The following is a 15,687-nucleotide window of genomic DNA, read 5'->3' as shown; positions in this document are numbered from 1 at the left end:
GGCATCATTATTTAACTTTCTATTATTGAGGCACTTTTTTCAATGGTTGAAATGGACACTCAATGAAAAAAACAATCAATAATTTATTGAAATGCTGAGGTACTGTAGGGATATCTTTCTTCAAAGGAAGATCAGTCAGGGCCTTTTCTCTTATTCCTGAGCTCAAACAGTTTAAATTCACGATCCATGTTAGTTTCATGTGATGGCTGATGAGAACTTCTGCAATGGTTAAGGCCACAGAACCTTTACTACAGTCTAGGCACTGGTCAGAAAAAGGAAGCCTCTGTCTTCAGGAAAATAAGACAAGTAGACAGAAAAGTGTAATACATGCCAGAGGTGTTAAGCACCCCGAGGATTTACAGAGAAGGGGAACCAGTCCATCCATAAACCCGCTGAAAAAAGATTTACTAAGTACCTACTATGTTCTAGGCAATGAACTGGCAGTGGGGACACAAATAGAATCAAGGTAATCTCTCCTTCCTTCAATCCCAAATCCACAGGAACTCTAATATTTATGTTTGTTTTGCCAATGCCCTGGCCTCATACATATGGCCTTAACTCTGTTCTACTTCAGCTCTTTCCTGGGTTAACGCAGAATGACTTCACTTCCAAAACAGAAATTTAAAGTCCCTATCCAACCACAACTTCCCATTTTGTTTGTATCACCTCCTCTTGAACATGTCTTTTTATGACTTTACACTTCCTAGCCTCAGGTCATGAAGTATCTAACCACTGATGCCATGGCTGCCCAATTCCATAGTATCCTTAGCAGTTTCCTAGATTCCCTCGACTCCTTGGCCCTGCTACTACACTCACCTTTCCAGTTCCTAATTTTAGGCAATCAGTACTACTGACTCTAGGATTACAGTGAAGGCATGGACATCACTGACTCTCACTTTAAGTTTATTATCCGGAATGGCAAGTGGATGGCACTCCATGGCACTCCTGCCGAATCTTCCTTGTGCTTTTCATCCTGCCTTTAGCTTATTGAGAAGACAGGCATTGTCCTGTAGTGTGTGTGTGCTTTAGCTCCCTCCTTTACTTAAAAATCCTTTGTCTCTTTCTACAATCTCTCTTTCCTTTCTGTCTCTTCCAGATTAAACCTCCCTACTGCCCTCAAACCCACATCTTCCAACTTGCACTGGGCTCTTGTCCCTTGCTGTTCTTTTTCTTGCTTCCTTATTTCTTCTTTTTTCCCCAAAGACTTATAAATTGTATATGAATACAGTCATGCCTCTCCATTTCAAGTTACCATCCTCTCTCTGCCTTCCCCTCAAACCCCGTCAAAACAGTAGTTTACATGTGCTGCCTCAACTTCTTCACTAGCTGCTTAGTTGCCAATTCTTTATTTTGGCTGTCACAGCTGTATCTCCAGCACCTAGAACAATGCTTGGCATACAGATGGCTCAATAAAGATGACTGAATGAACGAAAAATCTTTTACCATGTGACTTCCATCACTATTCTAGTGAGACCATTTTTGACCTTAAAACCTCCAAATCCAATTTTTCATGTCTACTTTCAACTGTTGTTCTCTTGTTTGACATATTTCCTTTAATGGTTCTGAGAGACAGGACTAGCTGGATTTCCTAGGCCGACTAAGAATCCCTAAGCCTAGCTGGGAAGGTGACCGCATCCACCTTTAAACACAGGGCTTGCAACTTAGCTCACATCCAACCAATCAGAGAACCCACTAAAATGCTAATTAGGCAAAAACAGGAGGTAAAGAAATAGCCAATCATCTCTTGCCTGAGAGCACAGCAGGAGGGACAAGGATCGGGATATAAACCCGGGCATTCAAGCCGGCAACGGCAACCCCCTTTGGGTCCCCTCCTTGTATGGGAGCTCTGTTTTCACTCTATTTCACTCTATTAAATCTTGCAACTGCACTCTTCTGGTCCCTGTTTGTTAAGGCTCGAGCTGAGCTTTCGCTTGCTGTCCACCACTGCTGTTTGCCGCTGTCGCAGACCCACCGCTGACTCCTATCCCTCCGAATCCAGCAGGGTGTCTGCTGTGCTCCTGATCCAGCGAGGTGCCCATTGCCGCTCCTGATCAGGCTAAAGGCTTGCCATTGTTCCTGCATGGCTAAGTGCCTGCGTTCATCCTAATAGAGCTGAACACTAGTCACTGGGTTCCACGGTTCTCTTCCGTGACCCACAACTTCTAATGGAGCTGTAACACTGACCGCATGGCCCAAGATTCCATTCCTTGGAATCTGTGAGGCCAAGAACCCCAGGTCAGAGAACACGAGGCTTGCCACCATCTTGGAAGTGGCCCACCACCATCTTGGGAGCTCTGGGAGCAAGGACCCCTGGTAACAGTTCTCTATGACATTCCTCTTCCATCTCCTTCCTTCTGCTGCTTGTTAAATGAAGGCTATCACTCCACTATCCAAAGTTCTATGCTTGGCCCTTTCCTCATTTCCCCTCGTTCTATTCATTCCTTTGACATTAAATCCATTTCATTTCTCCAACTATGGCCTCCATTTGGATGACTCCAAATCTCTATCTCCACCCCAATCTCTTGCCTCAGTTCCAGTCCCACATCCCCAAACGCCTTCCACCCTTAGAGATGTGGCTGCAACAGTAACTAAAATGGTCTGCTTTTGGCCAGGTGTGGTGGCTCAGACCTGTAATCCCAGCACTTTGGAAGGCCGAGGCAAGCAGATCACTTGAGGTCAGAAAATCAAGACCAGCCTGGCCAACATGGTGAGACCCTGTCTCTACCAAAAAATACAAAAATTAGCCAGTGTGGTGGCACACACCTGTAGTCCCAGCTACTCAGGAGACAGAGGTGGGAGAATCGCTTGAACCCAGGAGGTGGAGGTTGCAGTGAGCTAAGATCATGCCACTGCACTCCAGCCTGAATGACAGAGTGAGATCCTGTCTCGAGGAAAAAAAAAAAAAAAAAAAAGTCTGTTTTCACTGGTACTGACCTCTTCCTCCTCACAGTCCTCCAGAAGCCAAATCTCTTACAATCTCTCTGAACTCTGTGTCTCTCTTCTATTTTCACCATTCTGGTTTTTCGTCCTGATTCCGTCTTACTGAGATAACAACACTGCCGTCAGTTTAGTCTCCCCAAAGCCCTGTCTCACCTCTCCCTTGCTTATAAAATAAAAATACAAAACAAAAGGCCAAATGAAGTTTAACATCTTGGTCAGTGCTATGTATGGTCTGAATGTGTGACCCTCCGAAATTCTTGTTGCAATCTAGTTCCCATGGTGGTGGTATTAAGTGGGGCCTTTGGGAAGTGATTAAGTCATGAGGCCTCCACCCTCACGATGGGATTGGTGCCCTTATAAAAGAGATTAAAGGGAGGTGCCTCCCTGCTTTTACTCCTTCTATCATGTGAGGACACAGGCACAAGGTGCCATCTATGAAGCAGACCAGACACTGAATCTATCAGTGCCTGGATCTTGGACTTCCCAGCCTCCAGAACTGTGAGAATTAAATTTGTATTACTTATAAATCACCCAGTCTAAGGTATTTTCTTATAGCAGCCCAAACAGACTAAGACACATTTGGTCCTAAGACACTTTTCTAGTCTTACTTCCTGTTGTTGCCCCTTACATAAACTATGCTGTAATCAAACTGTATTCTATTTCTAAAAGTGATTTATTATTAATTTTTTAAAAAGAAATTATGTAATGATTGCCAGTGGCTAAAGAAACCAAGAGATAATATAAATGGCAAATAAGTTTAAGTTATCTGATCCTTGGAAATTGCATAATGCTGGGGTTCAATCAGGCTGGTGGAAAAATATTAGAGATAGTATAGAAATAGACACAAACCTTGGAAGGCTGAGAAGTTCGTGTAACTTGGGTAATTTATCTGGCTGAAGGCGGCCTGATCCCTTTACCTTAAGTTAAACAAATTAAAATAGTAATAAAGAAAGGCAGCGTAGTTTACCTAGCTAGCTTGTTTACTCATATAATCTTAAGACTAACCTTTGATGTACCAGGTGCTTAAGTGCTTTTTACTCAGGAAGTCCACAATGTCAATTACCCTCTAATGGTGTTGACTCAAGCTTTTGTTAATTAATCTTAATAAATACGAGTCGCAACTGTTTACAGGACTCAGCAGGGAGTCTGCTTACAGGACTCAGCAGGGAGTCTGCTTACAGGACTCAGCAGGGAGTCTGTAAGCGGCTCCCACACACTCAGCCGGACTGGCAAAGCAGAGTATCTGTGTGTCAGTGTACTTTATTCATCCGTTGCTGGGTCAGGGGTCTGCAAGGGACAGACTCTCTGCAGCTGGTGCCCCCGGAGAGGATTGCTGCCCCAACATAACTCACCAAGTAATGGGCAGCAGTAAGATACAATGTTAAGGCTCACTGATTCATTCAACCAGTATTTACTGAGACTCTGCCATGAGCCAAGATCTGTTCCAGGCATGGTGCAAAGCTTGGAAGAAAGGAGGCATCTGGTAAACTGAGAAACAGGAAAGTCCAGATTGGCAGGGTCAGAGGAGGATGGAGTGGTAAGAGCTAATTCTAGAGGGGATGGAGGGCCAGATTATGGTGATCTTTTTAAGGCACAATGCATTTTTTAACTTTATCCTAAGGATAGTAAGAAGCCAGTGAGCTGACTTGTGATTTTACAAAGACTGTGGCTGCAAAGTGAAGAACAGTTTAAAAGGGAAAGGCAGGCAGGACGCAGTGGCTCACGCCTGTAATCCCAGCACTTTGGGAGGCTGAGGCGGGTGGATCACGAAGTCAGGAGTTCAAGACCAGCCTGGCCAACATGGTAAAACCCCATCTCTACTAAAAAAGTACAAAAAATTAGCCGGGTGTGGTGGCACGCGCCTGTAATACCAGCTACTTGGGAGGCTGAGGCAGGAGAATCACTTGAATCTGGGAGGCAGAGGTTACAGTGAACGCTGATCACAACATTGCACTCCAGCTTGGGCAACAAGAGCGAAACTCCGTCCAAAAAAAAAAAAAAAAAAAAAGAAAGGGAAAGGCATGGCTCAAACACTGCAGCTAAGATGAGGGTGGCTTGGACTAAGGTGGTGGCCAAGGAAGACAAAAGGATGTAGACATGAAGACATCTAGGAGGTAAAAAATACCCACTGGGATTCAGTGGACAGGCTGACTGTTGACTTCTGGCTTGAGCAGCTGGACCACAACCTGGAAGAGGAGCATTATTTATGAGGTGGAGTGTTCCGAGATTTGGGCATGTTGAATGTGCAATGCTTATGAGATGGCTAATGGGTCTGTGAAGTAAGCAGGTGGGTCTATACAGGTCTCTTTCCTTAGGCTTCAGACCTTCAATGAGATTGGAATTAAAGCTGTAAGAGTGGTTGAAATTGTCTGAGGAATACAGAGTGAGAAAAGTGATCAGGCAAGAGGTGGAAAAATACCCACAAAGTGCAGGTGCAAGATTCCTTTCCTCCAGGTTATCAAAGCACCAGGTAAACAGTTCTACTTCAAAGTCAAAAGCATTTCAGTGTCATCACTTGTCTGTCTTCCTTAACTAGCTGTGAGCTCCTAGGAGATATGGATCATGTCTTCCTTGTTCAGCTCTGAAACACTAATACTCAGAGCTCAGTGCCAGCCACACAGTAGCTCCTCAAAATATCTTGGCTGGATGCTTGAACAAATGAGTGAACAAATATGCTTATTTGCTCAAGAAGATATTATACTGCCCAAAGACACAGTTTAATCCTACTTCTTAAAAACAAAAACCCAAATAACCTGATTGAAAAATGGGCAAAGGACTTGAACACACATTTCTCAAAAGAAGATACGCAACAACATCACTAATCAACATTATTAATCCTTAGGGAAATGCAAATCAAAACCACAATGAGATATCACCTAACATCCAAGAGGATGGTTAGTCCAAAAAAAAAACCCCAGAAAAATGACAATGTTGGCAAGGATGTGGAAAAACTAGAATCCTTGTGTAATGTTAGTGAAAATGTAAAATGGTGCAGCTTGTAAACCAAAAATAAAATCCTAAGCCCCCTATCGACTGAATGGAGCCTCTCTTGGTGAAGGAAACCCCATAAAAACCTTAAAAACTGAATTCCCAGCCATGACAGGAAGGGAGGCTGGACATACCTCATTATACTCCCTCCCATCTGGAATTTAGGTCCAACTGACCCGAGTAAATGTTAAAATAGAGATCATAAGACTGACAAAAGGCTCTTGATGGCAATAAGATAACAAATTCTAAACAATACCTAAGGCCATGCAAGGCAAGCCTTAAGCCATGCCTACAGGCCATCAATCTCACTAAATGGGTCATAATTTTGGCTGACTCTGACATAGCTTCCGAACGTTTTAACTTAAAATATTCCTTTCTGCTGACTCCCAAGTTCTAGACCAAATTTTGTTGCTTTAACTAACTGTAGATTAAAGAATCTCTGAATCTACCTGACTTGTATACTCCTCTACTTCTCCTGGTTTCAAGATGTTCCACATTTTCAAGCTGAGCCAATGTATACCTTCCACATGTTGATTTATGTCTTTGCCTGTAACTCTTGCCTCCCTGAAATGTACAAAACCAGACTGCAATTCAACTGCTTCGGGCGCACTTTCTCAGGACCTCTTGAGACTGTTTTGCTGGGCCAGTGTCACTCATACTGGCTCAAAATAAACCTCTTTAAAATATTGTACAGTTTAGTCTTTCTGTTAACAAGCTGCTATGAAAAAACAGTATGGCAGTTCCTCACAAAATTAAAAATAGAATTACCATATGATCCAGCAAGTCCACTTCTGGGCACAAATCCAGAAGACTTGAAAAGCAGGGTCTCAAAGAGGTATCTGTACACCCATGTTCACAGAAGAATTATTCACAACAGCCGAAAGATGGAAGGAACCCAAATGTCCATCCATGGGTAAACAAAATGTGGTATATCCATACAATAAAATACTATTCAGCCTTAAAAAGAAAGAAAATTCTGACACATGGTACAACATGGATGAACCTTAAGGACATTATGCTAAGTGAAATAAGCCAGTCAGAAAAAGATAAACACTTGTAAACCAAAAATAAAATTCTAAGCCACCCAACCTACAGAATGAGACTGCTATTGGCCAAGGGGATCCCAAAGGAGTCTAGAAAACTAGTTCAGGCTGTGACAGGAAGGAAGGTTGGGCATGGTCCTTAAATTGCCCCTATCCCTTTGGGGTTTAGGCACAACTGACCAACATTAACATTAAAATAGAGGAAAGACTGATAAAACTGACTCTTTGTAGCAATAAGATACCAAATTCCAACGTGATTCTGACATAGCATCATACAACAGATAGCAGGCCTGAAGGAAATCAAAGTATTTTACCCCCAAATATCGTTTGTTGATATATTTTGAAATGGCAAAACCTGCAAATGGCAAAACCCTGCAAAACCATCTCTTGTTGGGAAATTTGCATTTTGGAGAGAATCTCCTTCCTTTTCTAGGTCTTTTCCTGATCCAGGAGACATTTAACCAAGATACCTTTTAAGGTCTGAAAGGAGACATTTACCATTTATTCACCCTGAAGCCTGCTACTTAAGTGGTTTCATCTGCATAACAAGAACCTTGGGGCCGGGCGCAGTGGCTCCTGCCTGTAATTCTAGCACTATGGGAGGCCGAGGAGGGCGGATCACAAGGTCAGGAGTTCGAGACCAGCCTGGCCAACAGGGTGAAAGTAGAACTGCTTAAACCCGGGAGGCGGAGGTTGCAGTGCGCTGAGATCGTGCCACTGCACTCCAGCCTGTGGGACAGGGCAAGACCTCTGTCTGGCGGGGGGGTTGCAGCGGGGAACAAGAACGTTGGCTTCCACAACCCCCTTACCTTAATTCAAGCACTTGTTTCTCCTGACTTCAACCCTTTAGGCAAAGCTTAACTCTTTCAACCAACTTTCAACCAACCAAAGATTTTCAACCAATCAGAAAATCTTTAAATCCACCTGTGACATGTGTATGGCCTGGTTTCAAGATGTCCTATCTTTCCACAGGCTTAACCAACATGTGCCTTACGGGTATTGATGAATGTCTTTGTCTATAACTTCTGTCTCCCTAAGATGTACAAAACCAAGCTGTGACCTGACTACCTAAGGCACATCACATATTCTCAGGACCTCTTGAGACTGTGTCCTAGGCCATGGTTACTCATATTTAGCTCAGAATAAACCTCTTTAAATATTGTACAGAATTTGGTTTGTCAACATATTGCATAATTCCACTTACATGAGGTTTGTAGAGTCAAACTCATAGAAAAGATAGTAAAATGGTGCTTCTCATGGACTGGGAGGAGGGAGAAACAGGGAGTAGTTGTTTAATAGGTAAAGAGTTTTAGTTTTGCAAGATGAAAAGGTGCTGGAAATTGGTTGTATAATAATGTAATATACTCAGCACTACAAAACAGTACACTTAAAAATGGTTAAGATGATAAATTTTATGTTATATGTATTTTACCACAATTAAAAGAAGAAAATATATATTTAAATATGTAATGGCTGCATGTAATTACAGATTTCCCCATATCTGGTATCCCTGCCTCTCTGATGAGCTGAGTAATGTTAGGACACAGATTCTTTTTTTTTTTTTTTTTTAATGAAGTCTATCCCATTTATTTTTTCTTTTTATACATATATATTTTTTATTATACTTTAAGTTCTAGGGTACATGTGCACAATGTGCAGGTTTGTTACATATGTATACATGTGCCATGTTGGTGTGCTGCACCCATTAACTCGTCATTTACATTAGGTATATCTCCTAAATGCTATCCCTCCCCCCTACCCCCACCCTACAACAGGCCCCGGTGTGTGATGTTCCCCTTCCTAGGACACAGATTCTTGTTCATTATCACCTCCACTGTCAACTCCCTCCCAGGCATACCTCTATTACGCGCTGCTGATAATTCATCCTCCACTATAACTGACCCAAACATAATGTGGCCTAAAGATTTCTGGGAAATAAAAACAAATAGAAAGGGGGCCTATCTGTGTATACTTTCTTAAAGACTTTTAAGCTTTTAAAATTACGCTTAACAACAATTTAGTTAAAATGTAAAGGTTCATCACTGGCATAACAAATATAAAATCAGAGTGTGACAGGGTTCAGGACATGCTTCCCCAACTATTACTGTAGGAGACCAGAATAAGCCACCACAAATCTGCCTCTTTGGCATAAGGATAATTTCGAGCTGGTTATTTTGAGATACACATAGGGTAAAGACACAGGGTAGGCCAGGAGTGGTGGCTCATGCCTGTAATCCCAGCACTTTGGGAGGCTGAGGCAGGTGGATCACCTGAGGTCGGGAGTTCAAGACCAGCCTGGCCGACATGGCAAAAACCCGTCTCTACTAAAAAAAATACAAAAATTAGCCGGGTGTGGTGGCGGGCACCTGTAATCCCAGCTATTTAGGAGGCTGAGGCAGGAGAATTGCTTGAACCTGGGAGGAGGAGGTTGTAGTGAGCCGAGATGGCGCCACTGCACTCCAGCCTGGGCAACAAGAGTGAAACTCCAATTCAAAAAAAAGAAAAAAAAAGGACACGGGGTAAACTCTGAAGAGTTACCCTTTTGTAAGAGAAATTACATCTACAAAGAAAATCTGGCTGGGTGTGGTGGCCCACGCTTGTAATCCCAGCATCTTGGGAGGCCGAGGCGGGCAGATCATGAGGTCAGGAGATCGAGACCATCCTGGCTAATGTGGTGAAACCCCATCTCTAGTAAAAATACAAAAAATTAGCTGGACGTGGTGGTGGACACCTGTAGTCCCAGCTACTCGGGAGGCTGAGGCAGGAGAATGGTGTGAACCCGGGAGGCAGAGCTTGCAGTGAGCCGAGATTGCACTATTGCACTCCAGCCTGGGCGAGAAAGTGTCTCCAAAAAAAAAAAAAAAAAAAAAAAAAAAGAAAAGAAAAGAAAATCTACATATGTAAGGGTCTGTCTCTCTGCACCAAGAAGAGAGGATGACTGAACTTCTGGAGACTTAAAAAAAAAAAAAAAGAGAAGACATTGGCTTAAATCTGCAGAATGAGCATCACCCTTCTTTCTCTGTTTCGGTGAAGCATTTAAGCCTGTAGTCTAAGACAATTTTTTGAGCTGCTCTAGAGACTTACTCATTTCTTTGGGTTAACGCCCGTATATGCAGGAGATATACATGTTATTAAACTTCTGTTTGTTTTTCTCTTGTTAATCTGTCTTTTGTAATGGGGAGTCCTGCTAAGAACTCACTAAGAGTAGAGAAGAAAATTACTCTTCCTCTCCTACAAGTGAATAAGTGAAGATTCAGCATTCACTTCTGCAATTTTCTGATTTCTGCTTCAGACTGATGAAAAACACCAGCTTACTCTGCTTATTCACTATGTGCTCATTTGACTGGGAAATAGAATAAAGCATTCTGGTTAAAAGGCAAAAACTGCTTTCTCCCTTATTTCTCCTGGTTTACCCACCACAACCTAACTAAGGTAAAAAAAAAAAAAAGATTAAAATAAAATTTGTCAATAATAATTATAATAACCTATTCACTAGTGTACTGCTGAAAATGTACTTGTTTCCAGAGAACATCCTTACCTGAACGAGAGTGTCCAGTGTGAAGATGTGCTCCCCACGAACATTGTAGAACTTGACCATGGCACTCTTCAGAAGGGGACCATTGGGAAACTCACCAAGCTGGGTCTGCCGTTCCATCCCAGCGACTGCCAGCAAGTCCCCCTGTGTGCACCACTGGGCTACCACCTCTGAAACAGAGAAGAGAGGGTCAGCACAAGGACACAGCCCTCCTCAAACTGCCACTCAGCAAGCCTACTGTCTTCAGTAGTTTAAAAAATACAGGCACTGAGCAAATACAACAAAAATATATTCATGGTTTTTTCTTTTTTTTTTTTTTGAGATGGAGTTTCACTCTTGTTGCCCAGGCTGGAGTGCGATGGCGTGATCTCGGCTCACTGCAACCTCCGCCTCCTGGGTTCAAGCGATTCTCCTGCCTCAGCCTCCCGAGTAGCTGGGACTACAGGCGTGTGCCACCACACCTGGCTAATTTCGTATTTTTAGTAGAGACGAGATTTCTCCATGTTGGTCAGGCTGGTCTCGAACTCCCAACCTCAGGTGATCTGCCCGCCTTGGCCTCCCAAAGTGCTGGGATTACAAGCGTGAGCCACCGCGCCCAGCCCATATATTCATGTTTTAGCTCATGAATACAACCAATTTCTCTGAAGATGATGGATTCTATTAAAAACAGGTGTTTGTCACATGAATGGGGATTGTAATTTACTGAAACACAACCAAATTAGGTAGAAATCATGATATAATAAAGTTAGCATGTTATATATGTATCTCCAATTCCAGTATTTCCATGAGACTTGTAGAACTTCCTTTTTTTTTTTTTAAGAGACAGCAAGACAAGAAAACCTATGACTGTATATTCATATAAGTACTGGTCCCACTGCCGTGTCCTCCACTCCCAGGGATGACTCAGAGAGTTTATAAATGCCAAAAGTAAAAAGCACATCGAAAACAAAGCCTTAGTTTATATTCATTTGATTTCTGGGCACTACTGGGCAGATAAGGTTCATACAAAGGACACACATGCATATGAGAATGCTGACTCTTATTTGTCATTTGATGATGTTGTGGGGCTTAGAAAAGAAAATAAATACCCCTGCTGGGAGACAGTTTTTTCAGCGTAATTTCCACATTGGAAATTCGATGCCCACCTACAAACTACTCAGTGCCTATAAGAAATGGTTATTAAAAGGTTTATCTTATCCCCATGTGAGCAATTAACTTATTTCTTGCTGGTAAAACAAAAGCCATTAGTATTAATAAGATTTATGACATATTTTTTTCTCCCTCAAGACCCTAAAATCGTAATCTGGTTTATACAGAGATCTATGAAATCTGGAACTAAAGTGGCCCACTTTGCAGAGAAGCTGGGCGGAACTTAAAGAAAATGTTCTGCCCTGATGGGCACATATTTCAGAGGTGGGGCTAGAATTCAGTGGTCCCCGGGCTCTATCAGCACACACATGACAATACCCCTTATTCATGCATGGTCATGATTTTGATGCTGCCACCAGAACATTCTGAGGTTGCTGAAGCTCTTTCACCTCTCTTGAAAACTAGAGTGTGTCTCCTGGGACAAGACAGGTTTCCAGACCCAGGGAACCCAGGACTTTCTCATGAAGTTAGCTGCAGGGCAGAAAGTAGGGAGACAAAGGGCTGAGCCAAAGCAGTTACAGATGAATAGAAAATGGAAAAAACCCTGCCACAATCAGGAAATGAAAAATTACATAAAAGAACCAAAAACATCCTGGTGAATCAGATTCTTTTACAAATGCAAGGGGAAGCTAGAGGATTCGTGCACATACTAAATGTGCTCTGGGCATTCAACGCCTAGATCTATCTCAGGGAAAAGCCTGCTTGTGATCAGGAAACTGAGATGACGTTCTCTGGAGAGCAGCTTTGGGCACACAAGGAAACCAAAAGGCAAGGCACTAACATAAACACTCAAAGTAGTAACAAAGATGATAGTGTCTCAAGCTTCTTAGGACAGAAGCATCATTGTAATATTGTAAAAATAAAGATGACGACATGAAATTTCCACAGCTCCTCACCTGAACTGCACCATTCTTGTATTTATTTTTAAAATAAGTTTTTTTGAATTGTATTGCAAGGTGGCTTTCCCCAACAGAAAAGTGGGTTGTTGCCCCTGCAGAGCTGACCTATGATGCTTTCGGAGACTGCTCAGGGACTCAGCAAGCAACCTGGGGCACTCCCAGGCTCTGTCTACGAGATGGGCTATCTATTTGAGTCAAGAATGAATCCAAACGTTTACAAGCAAACTCTCAGGGACTTCTTTTTTTTTTTTTGAGACAGAGTTTCACTCTTGTTGACCGGGGTGGAGTACAATGGCACGAACTCGGCTCACTGCAACCTCCACCTCCTGGGTTCAAGTGATTCTCCTGCTTCAGCCTCCTGAGCAGCTGGGATTACAGGCATGCGCCACCATGCCCGGCTAATTTTGTATTTTCAGTAGAGATGGGGTTTCTCCATGTTGGTCAGGCTGGTCTCAACTTCCCAACCACAGGTGATCCACCTGCCTCGGCCTCCCAAAGTGCTGAGATTACAGGCGTGAGGCACTGCGCCTGGCCAGGACTTCTTCTAATGCAGGTGCAAAGTTATAATGAGATGATTGTCATCTGCAAAGGTGAATCACTCTTTCAAAAAAGATTAAATTCCATATAAATAATGCCATTTCTTGTTCCAACGATTATGGAGCTACATGCATCAAGCGATATAGCAACGTATGTGAGCGCCTCTGATGATTTAGCATAAAGCAGTCCTGAGCCACATGACGGGCACAGCCGCGACCAGGGACACAGGCTATCTCATAAAGTACTAGCATGAAGAATTCAGCAGTGGGACGAAGAAAGAATAACCCTGAATTGTTCAGTGTCAGCCAGGAGTATGTGAGTTTTCTGCAGGAGTTGAATTCCTAGGGCAAGAGTTTAAAATTTTCAGAAATTAGTGGGAAAATCAAAGTAAAAGAAAATACTCATTCAATTTCTACATGTCATTATGACAAAGAAGAGAAGGATACAGAAGCCTAGATATAGTCAGGACAGAACTTTTTTGTTTCAGAAACTTTTTGTAAACGATGTCTGTCTTATTTAAAAAATAATCCCCAGTATCTTTGCCCAAGACTTGAGTAATAATTTTGTTTGAATCTCCTATTTTTAAATTTGTTTCAGAATACAACCTAAAAGCAACAAACTAATGCTCTACTCAGTAGGCCTCTTTTCCCTTTTCCTAAAGCTCGTGGCCCAGAGTCTCTAATCTCACCCTCACAGGCAACGGGGAGTTCTAGAGCACACAAGAGGTCCGTACTCTGGAAGCATCTATGTTTCTTCTCAATGATTTTGGGGGGTGTGGGTTTTCGGTCTCTGACATGTTTTACACAAAGAAATTCAGCACACCTACAACTATTCTCCTTTAGCCAGAAAATCTTATGGATCTTTTTTGGTAAAAGTCTGGAAGGTTATATGAAGTCAGTGAAAATTTATGTCTTTTGTGTTAACAAGAAGCCCTTTGTGTGGTATTACTGGGTCAAAAAGAGGCAGCTAAATTTTAACAGAAAAAGAAAGGTGTGCTTATCAAGCACCATATATATTGCAGCTACTGTTTGGAGTCTGAAGTTATCCAGTCCTTTGTCCCTTAGATTACCATGTGCATGATTCACCTCTTTATTAGTCATTAGACATGCATGTTGTATATGTGCATACACACGTGCATGTGGAGCAGTGAGGGGTGGAGGAAAGAGAAACTAATTAATTAGCAAAGTGTGTGATGATAAAATAACAGGTACATTTTTTTTTTCCTTTAAGAAGTATGTTTCACTGCAAGCACTGAAAAAAAGGGGCACGTACTCAATGAGGACGACGTGGGCAAATCTTATCAGGTCTGCCTGCAGGGGCAGATGGCATCAATGACTGAAACCACCTGCCTCAAAAATTCCCTCCTCATTTTCTCAGTGTGCTTAATGAAATGATAAAAAGAGAAAATTCTGCAAAACAAAAACAAAGCTCAGGGGTTGAAGCTTTTAATTTCAAGGCAAGTGTGGGATGAAATGAGTGCCTCTGGGAGTCTGCTTTGCCACTGAGGGATGAACTGGCTTGGGCAGAAAATTCCTGAACTCATGATTGAATTATTTCTACTCAGGAAAAGAGCAGAAGTCATAACAATGGGTAAAAACCCCAAGCAAAGTGAATCAATTCCCTCCTTATTGCATGATGAAGAGAAGTCCCTGTTCTGAAGGAAGAGAATCTGAAGAAGGCAGAACTTCCTCAGCAAACCACTGCCAAGCAAAATCAGAGCCTAACCCTCCCCAGAACCCGGCCTTTGAGCTCACAGACACACCTGCAGTGAAAATGAAGTGTGCTGGCTGATGCAGAAGAGGCCTGGGCAGGGACCAAGAGCTATGTGGAATTCTAGGTTCTTTTGCACAGGATGTAAATTCCAGTGCTGGTGATACACTAAAACAATAGTGCGAGTTACCTTCCTTCGCTGCTAAAGTTCTTTAGTGATATTCCTCTGAGACAGTACTAGAGAAAAACCAAGTGGACTGGAGACCTTTTTAATTTCCTCTATGAGACAAATGGCTGACCTGTCTGTAATAGAACAGATGACCCCAGGCTAAAAACATTACCATGTGCCGTCTCCGACAGTATTCTGGTTGTCTCATCCCAGTATTTACCAGCATAGCCCGTAAGATAGTGGATAAAAAAATAAGTTACAAAACAAAAATGATTGCTATTCATACCACATGTAAAGGCTAAGTCCTTAAAACATTCTGATCCCAAGAGAGAAAAGGTAAATTGCCTACATATAGCACTGTCGGGGCACAGAGAACGACATCCTGAGTACGGTGCTTTGGTACACTGAGCATTTTCTTTTCTTTTTTTTTTTTTTTGAGATGGAGTCTTGCTCTGTCGCCCAGGCTGCAGTGCAGTGGCGTGATCTCAGCTCACTGTAACCTCCACCTCCCAGGTTCAAAGCAATTCTCCCACCTCAGCCTCCCGAGTAGCTGGGATTACAGGCACACACCACCATGCCTGGCTAATTTTTGTTGTTTTTTAGTAGAGATGGGGTTTCACCATGTTGGCCAGGCTAGTCTCGAACTCCTGACCTTGTGATACACCCACCTCAGCCTCCCAAAGTGCTGGGATTACAGGCGTGAGCCATCGTGCCCGG

General features: G+C 42.7%; 1 protein-coding gene across 4 annotated transcripts in view; it reads right to left on the bottom strand.

The window, feature by feature from the left end:
* The window catches only part of TULP4 (TUB like protein 4), a 284,224-nt gene that overhangs the window by 39,231 nt on the left and 229,306 nt on the right, over nucleotides 1–15,687 (bottom strand). For all 4 annotated transcript variants that reach the window (XM_024248390.3, XM_054558383.2, XM_054558382.2 and 1 more), the window contains one exon: nucleotides 10,510–10,676. In XM_024248390.3, the coding sequence (XP_024104158.3) occupies nucleotides 10,510–10,676 (167 nt within the window). The remainder of the gene's footprint in view (nucleotides 1–10,509; nucleotides 10,677–15,687) is intronic.

This window comes from Pongo abelii, chromosome 5 (genome assembly GCF_028885655.2).
Source record: "Pongo abelii isolate AG06213 chromosome 5, NHGRI_mPonAbe1-v2.0_pri, whole genome shotgun sequence".
Classification (NCBI taxonomy): Eukaryota; Metazoa; Chordata; class Mammalia; order Primates; family Hominidae; genus Pongo; species Pongo abelii.
This window is presented reverse-complemented; position numbering and strand designations above follow the sequence as displayed.